Source organism: Schistocerca piceifrons, chromosome 2, assembly GCF_021461385.2.
Source record: "Schistocerca piceifrons isolate TAMUIC-IGC-003096 chromosome 2, iqSchPice1.1, whole genome shotgun sequence".
Classification (NCBI taxonomy): Eukaryota; Metazoa; Arthropoda; class Insecta; order Orthoptera; family Acrididae; genus Schistocerca; species Schistocerca piceifrons.
In genome coordinates this window covers 115,597,594-115,611,953 of record NC_060139.1, presented here as the reverse complement: position 1 = coordinate 115,611,953, position 14,360 = coordinate 115,597,594, and the positions used below count along the sequence as shown (strand labels likewise).

At 44.6% G+C, this 14,360-nt stretch overlaps 1 protein-coding gene across 4 annotated transcripts in view; it reads right to left on the bottom strand.

The window, feature by feature from the left end:
• LOC124775008 (regulator of chromosome condensation) overlaps positions 1 to 14,360 on the bottom strand; it is a 101,179-nt gene that overhangs the window by 58,220 nt on the left and 28,599 nt on the right. For all 4 annotated transcript variants that reach the window (XM_047249762.1, XM_047249761.1, XM_047249764.1 and 1 more), the window contains exon 3: positions 5,451 to 5,650. In XM_047249762.1, coding sequence (XP_047105718.1) covers positions 5,451 to 5,650 — 200 coding nt within the window. The remainder of the gene's footprint in view (positions 1 to 5,450; positions 5,651 to 14,360) is intronic.

Here is a 14,360-nt window from a genome sequence, read left to right as displayed (position 1 = left end):
AGAAAATTACTTACAAGGGACAAGAAAACAAACTCTACTATTACTGCAGCAATGATTACGAGATAAAGTCAAAAATATTAGAAATGGCTTCTTGTTGCAGCTTCCTGTTACTTCTCAGTTACTTATCCACTTCTTCTCAGTTACTTATCCCTCGCCCTGGGAAATAACTCCACAATTTTAAAAGATTTTACTGACCACTGCACCACTCCCACCCCTCTCTAACAAACCCCCCTTTCCCCTCCGATCCACCATTAATTAACAATACAGTTGAAACAAATGGAATTACAGAAACTAAAGTAAGATATTTGAGGCCTGGGCACAGGAGAAAATACAGCAAACACCTTAAATCTCCAGAGCCACTGCACTGAGACAAACAAGAAAGATGTCCAGAACATAGGTTTTATCATTAATATCGAGACATTTTAAAATGTTTGGGGAAGAGAGGGAGGGGCAGAGGATGGGTGTGGCAGGAGGGGACAGGCAGGGGAGGAGTTAAGGTGGAGGGGATGTTGTGTGTGTGTGTGTGTGTGTGTGTGTGTGTGTGTGTGTGTGAGAGAGAGAGAGAGAGAGAGAGAGAGAGAGAGAGAGGGGGTGGGGGTGGGGGGGGGGGAGGCGAGGAAGGAGGGAGAGGTGATAGGGATTAAAATTTCAAGCTCCTCTGGAGTAATGAAAGTGCTAGAAATGTGATAAAATAATGGAAGTAAATATGAGTGGTAAAAGAGAGGCATTGAAGATAATATTGATGACAGAGCAGATGAGGCATCTCCCAGTGCTTATCTGTGGTAAGAGAAAAACCACAGTATCGAAACCTCTGACAACCCAATTAAGGACAACGGGTAAAGAATGTCTTCTATGTAAAGTGTCACTACCCAGTTTGTGAGTGAAGTAATAAGTCTCATGTGAAAGTAGTATGACATTGTGAGAAAGCCACCATAGAGCACTGCAGTACCAGCCAAGAGCTGGTAGCCATCAGTGTGGCTACATGTGGGTCACAATAACAGACATTGGACAGTAAAGTGAGAACAGCTGAGCACAACAGTAAACAGCATCATGCAGCAGTAACCACATAGCAAGGGTCAATGTCACCACACAGGGAAAGTCTCTTGCTATGGGTAACATGACTAGGTCCCGAATTTTAGTGAAACAAATGAATGCCAGAGACATATAAATAAGTTTGAATTTCCAGCATGACTTCTCATCACAGAGACCACCACCCCTGCCATAAGGCAGCAAGTCATACCTCGCACAAAACCATGTCCACGTGCCACCACAGTGAAATGTGGGGAGCAAGGGACCGCCATGGCTCCACACCACTGAGGGAAGTAGCTGACAATGGATATGGCCACTACAGGAAACTGGTCTACCACGGGTCTGTTGTCAGCATCACAGGGCACCAGCTCAGCATCCAGGGTGGAAGCTACTGCCCAAACATCAGCATAGGCCAGGGACAACAGAGAGAAGTGCGTGCCTCGCTGAGCCGTGACACATCATGTATTAGAGTTGTCAGCATCACAGGGCACCAGCTCAGCATCCAGGGTGGAAGCTACTGCCCAAACATCAGCATAGGCCAGGGACAACAGAGAGAAGTGCATGCCTCGCTGAGCCGTGACACATCATGTATTAGAGTTAAATAAAGTCGTTCTGTAATGTCAACAGGACTTCCACTTGGCCCCTTGTTCCAGCAGGACCTCATTACTCACTCATAGGTTTTTTGTGATGATTAAAGTGGGAAAGCTATAAATGTAATAGGCATCTGCTGGCCCTTAATAATAAAATTAGGTGAGAGAAATAATCAAGACTGCATGTGAGTGGGGCCATATCACAACCACACGCCCTGCGGGTCAGCACGTGTTTAAAGAGGGGAACAGCACCCACTATTCAACAGAACCACAACTCTAAAGCAGAGACGAGGGCGTGGTAGAAAAGAGTAAACTGCTTCTAAAAGCAATTAAAACAGAGTAAAAGGAGGATGACAAAGACAGCTGGCAAATGATGTAAGGTCGGGTGTAGTCCCAACCACCTCAACTCTGCACCAAAGGTAGTTTATGGATTGCCGATTCCGGTCTAACCATTTGGTTGATTGTTGATTGTCCCTCCTGGAAACCAAAATGGCTGGGGAACAAAAGGCACCAAGATTCGAGAGCCCAACACCATTTCAAGCAGTTTGTAAAGCACATTGGTGAGGATAACCGGACGGTAGATGTTTCCAGGCAATGGTTTTTGCCTGGTTTAAGAACATGGATGATGGTACTGTCTCACTATTGCTAAGATAAGACCTTTTACAACCAAACACATTTAACACTCTCAGAAGAGGGAGCCTCTGAGTAACATTAAAACGTTGGATCATCTGACTATGAATCGAATCACTGCATTGGCCACATCGTGTGACAAGACAAAACCCTCACGCAGTTCCTTGTCACTGAATCGTTAGTTATATAATTTGCCTGTGAGGGAAGGAGGGAGAGGGGGGGGGGGGGGGGGGTGACTGATAGGTAGGTTTCTTCAACTTGTGGATTGTGTGTTCAAAAGCTAGCCATATAAGAAGGGTACACCAACAATGTCAAACAACAAGAAACGACATCAGTACAAAGCCAACCCTGGGGGAAAGGACATGGGAAACTTACTGACCTTAAGTGGCCCACAAGGCCACCATGTTTGGTCCACATCTGGGACGAACCAGCATGCACCCCTTCTTACTGCATTTAATTATATAGCAGCTCAGTGGCACAGGTGACTGCCTCACATGCTGCTTAGAACCCTGTCAACATTATCTGACAGAGTGGTGAAGATGACAGCAGAGGCAAACAGCTGCCAGCTGGCTATTCGAAAATGCGGAAACTGTTCCATTGGGCAGTGATAAGGAAGAGACAGTGTCTTAGAAAGTTGCCACTGTCACAAAGATCTTAACATACCAACCACTCGAGTGAAGTCATAAGACTGGGGGAAGATACCACAAGACCAGTACCCAGAAAGGTGCCATGGACGGGACTGAAGCGGGTAAGAGTATCATCACTGAGGAGAGACAGATCAACATCAGAAAGAAGCTTATCAATCAGAAGGCCCGTATCAGACGAAACGATACTTCCCTAGACAGAGTGACGCACACTGAAATCTCCAAATAGGAGGAAGGGATTCGAGATTCTTGTCAGGAGCTATCCACTGCAGATGTAGGAAGGGAGGAAGATCAGCAGTTCTGGGACCCACAGCTATTGGTTGGTGTTGAGCCTATGATCTGTGGATTTCTGGGAACAGGGGTTCAGAGGGGACACAAAGTGCTACACACAGGTATTTGTATGCATTCGCCAATTAAAACAGTGACTCATTGATATTATAGTCATAGGATACTATGTTTTTTCATTTTGTGAAGTGCACAATTTTACTCTTATGAACATTTAAAGCAAGTTGCCAACCTTTGCGCCACTTTGAAATCTTATCAAGATCTGGCTGAATATTTATGCAGCTTCTTTCAGAAAGTACTTGATTGTAATAACTGCATCATCTGGAAAAAAGCCTGATTTCACTATTAATATTGTCTGCAAGATCATTAATATACAATATGAACAGCAAGTGAACCAACCACTTCCCTGGGGCACACACAGAGTTACTTCTACATCTGACGATGACCATCCACACAAGATCACAAGCTGTGCTCTCCCTACCAAAATGTCCTCAATCCCATCACAAATTTCACTTGAACCCTGTACGATCATCCTTTTGACAATAAGCGTAGGTGCGGTACTTGGTCAAATGCTTTTCAGAAATCAAGAAATACTGCATCTACCTGGTTGCCCTGATCAAAGCTTTCAGTATGTCATGTGATGAAAGTGGGTTTCACATGATCGATTTTTTTCTAAATCCATGCTGGTTGGCATTGAGATGGTCATTCTTTCAAGATACCTTATTATGTTTGAGCTCTGAATATGTTATAAGATTCTACAAATCTCTGTCAGGGATATTAGATGGTATTTCTGTGGATCACTTCTGTTACCCTTCTTGTAGGCAGGTGTGACCCGCAATTCATTCCAACTACTGGGCTCAGCTTTTTGGTTGAGGCATCTACAACAGGGGCTAATTCAGCCACAAAATCAGTATAGAATCTGATAGGGATTCCATCGGGCCCTGGACCTTTGTTCAGTTTAATGATTTCAGCTGTTTCGCTACACCACCGACATTAATACCTATTTCATTCACCTTTTCAGTGCTGCGAGGTTTAAATTGGGGCAATTCTCTTGGGTTTTCCTTTGCAAAGGAGCATTTGAAAATGGAGTTAAGCATTTCAGCTTTTGCTTTGCTACACTCAATTTCATTTTCTAGGGACTGGACACTAACTTTCGTACCACTAACAGCATTTACGTATGAAGCAAATTTCTTTGGTTTTCTGGAAGATCATCTGACAATATTCTGCTATGGTAGTCATTGAACGCATCACGCATTGCCCTCTTGACAGCCAAATGTGTTTGTTATATTCCTATTACGCAGTAGTCTATTTCTTTAAAAGTTTCTTACAGTGACTGTATGCCATGGAGGTTCCCTCCCATTACGGACTGTTCTGCTGGGTATGATTTCAGCTGTTTCGCTACACCACCGACATTAATACCTATTTCATTCACCTTTTCATCAACCATTCTTTTAAACTGAGCCTTAGTTCCTCCACATGCTCCTGCCCAGTGCTGAAAGTTTAATGTTCCTCACTGAGATAGGACGACACTACAGATTTTTCATCTAGTTTACTGAACATGTGTATCTTTCTGGTTTTTTAGTTGTCCTTTGTACTTTAGTAATCATTGTTGCCAAAACTGTGTTGTGGTCACTGACACCAGTTCGATGCGAACATCCTCAAAGAGGTTAGGTCTATTTGTTGCCATTAGATCCAATATATTTCCATCCTGGGTGGGGTTTTAAATGTTTGTTCTAGGTAGTTTTCAGAGAAGACATTTAGTAAAGGTTCACAAGCTATCTTATTGTGCCCACCACTAACAAAACTGTAATTTTCCCAATTAATTGTTGGATATCCATTGAAAGTCTTAGGAGGAAATGAAAAGACAGAATAAACGATGTACAGGCATGTGGAGTCTTAGACGTATAGAGGAAGACTGCAGGAAATAGACTAGACTAGACTCATGACATAGTGTAGTCTCCTGGGCTTGATCACACAGAAGGAAGATCGCTCTTTAGTGACAAAAACTAAGACTATCTAAAGAGTTTGGCATTCACCGGGGGGAAGAAAATGTAAGAGAGTTGACTTCTATGAAACCACTAACACAAGGAAAGAAAAAACGATTTAATAAAGATGCATTTTTAATATAATAACATGAGTGGTATTATTTGCTGTACTAAAAATAACTGTCGTAATTCACACACTGGTTTCTTCTTATTTTTGTAAAAACAGTAATCCACATTTGTCAATAAACAAATGATTATCTTACAGTGCAAGGTCATGTGTGTCTTACCTCTCCAGTCTTCGTGAGACAAACTGTGTGCATACCACCTGCACAAATATCCACTACATTTTCAAGATTTTTTACAATAGCTGGATTAGTTCGTTCAAGGACATCCTCCCCAAGGCCCAGTTGGCCAACATCACCCTGGCCAAATGTGAATACAAGGCCAGTCTCCTTATCATCAAGGGATTCTGGACTTGGAAGGAGTACTGCAACACATGATTTATCTTTTAAGAAAAGTTATTATTTCGTTTGTATGAAGATGGACAGTTACATCAGCTCTAATGGTTAGGTTTCAAATTAGGACTGTCTACTAAATTGAGTAATTGTATATGTTCCATATAACATGTAGCTTTCATAATTGAATGTCATCACAAAATCTTATAATACTATATAACAAATGTATTTAAACATAAATTAATCCATGTCACTGTTCAATATACAAATTGCTAAAAATATTACTATTTTAATACTGTTTGGCTCTGAGCACTATGGGACTTAACATCGAAGGTCATCAGTCATTTAATACTGTTTAACTAGCTTATTTTCTGCTCAGTCTTTAAACAATGTTGTTACATATCAGTGCAATTTAATTTATTTTTTTTAGCATCAACTATAAATATTAACTACCTAAGATACTAACCATCAGTCTGCAAAACACTTGGATTGAAGAAAGTCATTGTAGTAGGATACTGTACAAATCTGAAATTAATTCTTAATTCAAACTTTTTTTTATGTGCAGAAGTTATTGGTGTGCTGTGTTATTTGGGAAGTGATTTGGCATTCACAGAATTACCTAAAATTACTGCACATAAGCAGTAACAATATTATGATTACATTCTTTCAAACAAAAAATAAAGATTCTGAATTCCTGGAGGAGGCAGAGATGACAGGATAGTGGATTCTTTCCAGGAGGAACAGGAGCAGCAGCACTATGCAGCCATAATCTCCTTGATAGTGGAGAGTTTATTAGAGAATGCAGCAGTGGCCCACTAGATGTTACATGTCCGAATGAGTAGAGGTTGTATCTACACCCAAAAATCTGTGCCTGGGACAGTCAAAGTGAATGTTGGGTGAGTAATGGCTTCTCTACTCAAATGACTGCTCAGTTCATTCTCTGGAATACCCACATGACTTGTGACACAGACAAAGACAGCTAAGCAGGTAGTATGACTGAGTTCAAAGAGAAGATCTTGAGTAGCAAATATCACAGTGTGACAAGAATAACATTGGTCAATAGCCTGGAGACTGTTCATTGACTCAGTACAAATTAAAATGCAGGTAAGGGAGGTCTGTTTAATAAAACATAGGGTTCTATTACCAGACACCAGGTCCGCAGTAAAAACAGTGTGTTCCAAGCACCCCTGAAATACAAGTTCAATGTCTGACTAATACACCTTATCACTGTTACTGCTGTAGGGGTAATTAAATATGGAAGTATGGAGGGTAAAAGTGTGTGGTTGGATGGTTAAATGGGGAGAGGGGAGAGAGTGAGGGACCAGACAGTGAGGTCATTGGGCACCATGATCAAGGAAAGCAGAAATCAAGGAAGGAACAACGAACAGCACAGTCCAGTCAAGGGGAAGGGGTAGCGGCCAAACTAAGAGGGGAAAAGGAACATCAGGCCAGCAGAAAGAGGAAAGAACAGGAGGGAGGTGGGTGGAAATGGGGGGGAGAGGAGGGGTGCTCAAGAAACTCTACATGCGGTGGGGCACCACCACCACCACAGCAGAGGATGGTAGATTCCCATCAGAAGAGGCAAAGGGAAGAATACCACATGGTGGATGGTGGGAGCCTCCTTGTTTGTACGAAGTTTATTAGACCGGGACAGGGGGGGGGGGGGGGGTTGCTTCCGAAGAGTTGACCCATGATAGAGCAAAAAGGGATTTCATGTAAAGCTGCAAATCTGCCCCTGGAAAGGTCATGGGGAGTGTGTGTGTGTGGGGGAGGGGGGGGGGGGGGAGAATGTGGCCACCTGTCTCTCTCCCCCTCCCCCCCCCCCCAAAGACAGACAATCAGCAAGTGCATTATTGGGAATACCTAACTGGGCAGGAACCCAATTGAAATCAACAGATCAAACCGCTACACCATGTTCAGCCAGGAGGTTGGCAGAGACCAAGGGACAGTTGGAAAAACTCCGAGCGACGATAGCCTGTAAGGCACTCACTGAGTCCATACATAACAAAACTTGGCCGACTGAGGACCATTTAATGAAGCAGAGGCCGGTAGATGGCCATCCATTCTGCAGTAAAAAGTCCACAAGTGGCAGGCAAGAGATGGCGTTCTGTGCCAACAGAAGACATATACCACATGGTTGGCAGATTTAGAGCTGTCAGTATCAGAAGCAAATGGCACCAAACTGTGTCATAGGCCTTATGGAGATCAAAGAAAACCGAGATGACGGTGGTACTCAGAAAAGACCTGCTGAACTGTGGTTTCAAATTGAAGCAGATGATTAATCAGTGAGCGTTCCTCCTGACAACTGCACTGGTAAGGAGATATATAGTCCCAACACTCAAGGACCTAGCTGAGCCAACGAGCCATCATCCATTCTAGTAACTTGCAGGGGACATTGGTCAGGCTGATTGGCCAGTAACTATCAAGGGATGACAGATCCTTGCCATGCTTCAGGACAGGGATCACAAAACTGTCTCTACACTGAGAGCGAAAAATGCCTTTGCGAATAAACACCTGGAGGACCTACTGTCGTTGTGGAAGAGTGAGTGTTGAACCATTGGTTATGGATGGAATCAATGCCAGGAACTGAATCATAGGAAGAAGAGAGGGCCAGAAGAAGCTCCCGTTCAGTGAAAGGTTCATTGTACGGTCTGTCTGACAAGGGGTAAAACATAAGTGGGAAGCTTCAGCCTGCTGTTTCCGGAGGAGAACAGGAGCTGGATAAGAAGCTGACGCTGACACCATCACAAAATGGTTCACTAGGTATCCTACAAGAACTGGTGGATCTGTACAAGGCCACCTGGGAGGGAAAGGACTGGAATGGAAGACTGCCACTGACAACCTCGGAGCGTGCTAGCCCACACCCATGACAAAGGGAGAGAAGAAACTAAATGACAATGGCCATGCTCTACCCTGGAATTGGCTGACTGCGAATGGGGCCTGTCAAATGGGGAAAGGCAATCCTGACAGTGCGGATTATCTTATCGGGCAGATTATGGATGACTTCATCAATACGATCTGACAAAGATGGTGTATGTAAACACAACCTGGGAGGTGCACAGACGCCAATCAACATGATGCTACGGGAGAGAGGAAGAAACTGGAGAATCAGCAGGAAGTGGTCACTATCACAAAGGTTATTGCGTGGCGACCAAGTTAAGGAAGGAAGGAAAAAGAGGAGGGGAGGGGAGGGGAGGATGCGGGGGTGGGGGGGGGGGGGGAGATTACAGTTCCATTGAACAAGCCTGGACCAGGTATCCAAATGGGAGGCAACAGAGCTTGAGCCAAGCACACTGCTGAGTTGTAAGGTACCCTTAATTTGCAGACAAGAGTGCATTATACTTTATTTCCAGTTTTGCTATTTCACATATAGACAGCGAATGTATCAGCACTGCAGTAAGTACAGAGTAAGGAGTGAACAGTACATTCCCACACTGGCTAGCTGAGGTGGTTTCAGAGCCAGTGGGATGTGCCGATACAGTAATCACTTGTGATGTTAGCAAAGAGGTATGTAGGGAACGTACATTTATTCTGGCACGGATCAAGTAATTCTTATCAATAAATATTTGCTAACAAAAGTTGCCTTTTTCAATCGGATATTAGGAGAAGTCTACGGATCTTCAATACTATCTTCCAGTAATTTACAAAGAAAGGAAATGCTGATATTAATAAATAAATAACTTCGGCATAACCAAATGTGTACGATCTTATACAAACTTTACCAAATGTACACTCAAGTTTCAGGCTGTGCACCATAATCAGCAGTCACCAATAGGATGCCTTTCGATACAGTCATGCGGTAGACGGTGCTCTCTTACTATTAATAGTTAGCTTATAATCAGTGTGAGCAAGTTCATTTTATGGTGTTTCTTAAATGCACGACAATGGTGCCCATGTAAAAATTATTTGCACAAAAAAAAACCTCCTTTCCACTTCATTATGTAAAACATAGTAATAATGCACTTCCAGAATCTAAAAGTGCTGCTGCGGCTCTCCAGGGGAACATTAAGCTATGGCACATATCTATATAACAGGTAGGATGAAATCCTACGTGGCAGCTCAATATGTCAGTTCAAGGACGGACTGACTTAATTATCACTATTGCAAAACTGGGAAGCGTGGCCAGTTATACCATATGACCCTTATACTATCATTACGGACTTACTTGCTAAACTGATACGTTTCTGGAGGTTTAGTGTGAGTGGTGGGTTCTTGCAGGGTCACCATCGGTCACCAACGAGGATGGGGTGACATCCCTAAATAAGAGGTCAGACTTAGGGTTGCAAGGTTGAAGGTGGCACTTCCGTGAGTACCAGGGGGGCTTCACCTGTGTCTTCTTCTTCCTCTTCTCTTTCATAGGTTGAGGAGGGCAGGACACAGGGAGAGCGGGCTTCTACAAGATTTGGAGATCTGGGCCCAAAAGAGAGCAGGCGACCTTGGGGCACACACATTGTGTGTCCTCTGGCCAAGTTGTGTAGTAGACCTCTGGGCTGAGAGAAGCCAGAGGAGATGGGAGGGGGGGTTGACAACTCTTAAGGAAGCCCCGTCACCACCGAGCGTCAAAGAAGAGGGACATTTCTTCGGCCTGGGAGGTGGAGTGACATCTTGAGGGGAGGGCATGCGAACCACGGTGGAAAGGGTAGGGGGATGGGATTTGGGGTAAGGAAGAGAGAGAGAGAGAGAGAGAGAGAGAGAGAGAGAGAGAGAGGATGAGGAGGAAAGGATGCAACAGAATCAAAAGTAGAAGTTATTGACACAGGGTGAAGTTGGTCATATTTCTGATGAGCCTAAGTGTAAGACAAAGAATCAAGGAACTTATACTCCTGTATCTTCTTTTCTTTCTGATAAGTAGGGCAATCTGGCAAGTGCGGAGTGTGGCAGTTTTGACAATTAACACACATGGGTGGCAAAACACAGGGGCTCCCTTCAGGGAGTGGGCATCCACATTCATGACACAAGAGGGTCTGCTGTACATCGGGAAAACGTGCCTAAAACGTAAACACCGAAAGCACCTAATTAGTGTTGGGATGTACAGCTTCATGTCACACCAATAACACATAACCTTGACCTTCTCTGGGAGGATGACTCCACCCAGAGTTCCACATCAGTTTGAAAGATGAGGTCTTTATGAAAAATGACTCACTGAACCATATTCAAAGAATGGTGATGAGTAACCGACACCAGGACATCGCCAAGATGAAAACAGGCACAAACGGCAGCAGACTGTGCAGCAGAGCTAGTTTTGCTCAAAAGCAAACCCAAGCACATCTTATTGGCACACTCCTCCCCAACGAAGTTGTCCGATATTTTCCACAAAAAATAACAGCTTTGAGCCAGTGAATGTGTACCCATCCATCCTAGTGCAGACTACGTAGGGGAAAAAGTGTTTCACTCCAAGCTGGCGAGCCTCGCCCTCCTCCCAATGTGTAGCCAGGGAAAGTACGGCTGCAAGGTCATAAAAAGCAGCATTCAATGATCCATTACCAACCAAAGAGATGGCTGTAGAACAATGGCCAGTTTTCTGGAGCTTGATACATTTCACATGCAAAGCATCCACCCCAATATCGCCCACTCCAATCAGGGGCTCTCCCCACATCCATCACCCAGCCATAGCAAGAGCTGTCTGGGAAAGCGGCCATTGCTGGGAGTATGATGCTCCAGAACGACAAGCAATCACTCCTAGATGGGGATGCAGCAGCTCAGGTATCAGAAGTGTGATCCATTTGTCGTCAGGAGGGCTCAGCCAGATGGGTGTGTAACAGCCCCACCACACTGACTGGCTGTACATGCTGGTGACCTAGCAGGGCACATGGCGGCTTCGGTGGAAGGAAGAGTGGAAGGGAGGGAGAGGAGGTATCCACACCACAGATGCTAGGGAGAGAGTTCTTCCCAAATGCCTCACACAATGGAGAGAAAATTTAGAAATGGGGGTCAAGCCCCAAATGGAGACCAAGAACTCCAAAAAGGATGGATGAAAAAGAAAAGGCAAGGGGAACAAAACTGCAAGCAATACAGGAAACCAGGTGGATAGACCATTCGATGTAAGTAAGGACACCAAGAGAGGGGAAGGAGGGTGCAGAGGGGGAGAAGTGAGGAAAAGGAGGGAGGGGCACGGGGAAGGGCATGCAGCCTAGGACAGATGAATGGGCTGCTACAGCTTGGGGCCCCCTGTGTGCCCCACACGCGAACTCACGAAAGAACCGCATGCCCCCTCCCTGGGACAGGGGGTGGGGAGTCTGACCCCTGAGAGAGGATGAGGTGTACTGTAAATATTTTCTAAAAATGAGGACATCCTCCCTGAAGTCCAGCCTCCTAAATCAATACTCTTCTATCTGTTCAATCTAAAAAACGAATCAGTCAATTCTTAACACATTTCTGTCCTCAATACCTTGTCACGTAGGCAACAGTTGCACGAAACACCAAAGTGAAATACCTGTAATGCGCATCTACCGACTACAAGCTATTCTATTCATGTCACTGGCATATTCTACTCCATTAGAGGCACTATAACCTGTAAAAACTGTCATGCCATGCATAGCTTTGCTGGAACCACTGCACTGCATTTTATGAAGGAATGACCATCAACCATACATACACCAAAGTCAAATGATGAGATGACTTTCCAAATGGCAGAACACGAGGGCAAGTTGCACAATAAAACTTGGCAGAATGTAATGGGATTCTTCATAGTCCACCTGGCTCCCCTTTCATCACCTACATCAGCTCGTCTCACTTCATAGATGGTATCTCTTTATCCCATCATTCTCACCTCCGCCTCTACAAACAAATCACTGTCCTCCATCTACCTCTGTCCCTGCTTCCATCTGTATTTCCTTTGTCCCCTTCCACCAAATCTGCATGTCTCAGCCTCTCTATTTATGCTTATGGTTATTGAAGTATCATTTATCATGCTTTCTCATGCTCCTAAGACCTAGCTACAACAACGTGCAACTGGACCTTCCTGCACCTCGGGAATCTATACCTGCACATGTAATTGTATACTCTTGCCCTACTCTTCCTGTTACAGTGAGAGAAACACCTAAAAAGGTAAAAAGCAAAAAAAGTGGAGACCTGGCTGCTCTAACTATTTAAGCAAGTCAAAGAGTTTGGAAAAGGGTGAGAAAGCAGTTGTAACATGTTAGGCAAAAGAAAATAGAGAACTGAGGCATCTTGCACAAGAGGGTCTAAAGGTACAAAAGGGTGAGGGGGAAAGAAAGTAACTAGCAGTCGCATAAGGGAGTACCCACGGCAAGGGGAGGCTCTGCCCCCCCCCCCCCCCCACAACTACCTCGAACACTGAAAGCAGAGGAGTGTTTAGTGTAAAATTCGCTCTCCCTCAGGAAATGCATAAATGCAACACTTTGACAGTAGCTGTCTCATCATCCACAAGTATTTGAGATAGTGAGATGGGCGAGCTGAGAGCGTGCCGCGGATCAGCCAGCAGGGTGCACTCAAGAAGAACATGTGGTGTTGTCAGTAGACTACAGTGAGGAGGATCCTCTCAATACAGAAGGAACTCATAGATGAGTCGCATGTGGCTGATGTGCAGTCAGCACAACACAATGGCATCTTTCCGAGAGGCCTGGAAAGTTGTATGCCACACCTTAGTGGACACTTTAATCACTCTCAGCTTATTTTGGGTTATAGCAGCCTGCCATCCCAATTCCCAGAGCCTCAAAATACTGTGTTGGGGTTGGCACTTAGTATTCCGATGTCAAGTTGATCTTCTGTAGTTGCATCTTTAGCTAGAGGGTCAGAGAGTTCATTTCCCGGAATGCCTATGTTGCTCAGTCACTGTCTTTCCAGAGCTGTAGAGGTCAACCAGTGGATCCTGGATGTTGGCAACCATAGATTTTTGGGATAGCACAGGGATATGCCTTTTATGCAACTCATGGAATTGCTAGAGATTAGGAAGTTCACCATGGTGAGGGATTGGACACACCACAAAGCCTGACATATGGCAACCAACTATGCTATGTATACACTACAGGCACTCAGCAGAGGTACTTCTCATGCCCCTTTGCATGTGCAAAAGTGAAACCAACCCAGTCATTGACTTTTGATCAGTCCATATACATGCATACTGAATTAGAATAATTGTGAAGGATCAGACAAAACAGGTGTTGGAAGGATAAGATCAGCATCCTTCTTGGGGGCACAAAAGAGCTCCATCCATGTCAAAGGGCAGGGTATAGATGTCAAGTCAGATCTTAACTGGTCTATCCAGTTTTTCACAATGCGCAAAGTATCTGACTCTTGCTGTGGAAGAGAGTTGAGTGACATGGGTGAGTAGCCACCTGACAGATTGTGACTGCTTAATTGGCCAGAAGCCGCTGTCATCTAACCCACAGTGGTGGGACACCAGTTTCTGCCAAGAGGTTGTCAATAGGACTCGCACAGAAGGCGACTGCTGCCAACTGCACGCCAGTGTGGTGAACAGGGTCCAGCAGGCTCAGTGGGAATGGTCTGCCAAGCCACTGGCAACACATCCATCGTCCAAGCAGCATAAAACTACCACTTTGTAGAATCTTAGAACTATGTGGTCTGGCCCAACAAGGAGTTGCTAAGAAAACAAAGAGCATTTAGCTTCTTCTGCAAGTTGCCTTGAGCTGGCAGGCATGGGGCGGCCAAGGTAGCTTGCTGACAAAATACCTAAGAATTGTAAAGTTCCAGTGACTTCAAGTAACTGGTCACCATGATAAATTTCTGCGTGCAGGTGCCAGTGCAGAGTTGGCAAAAATG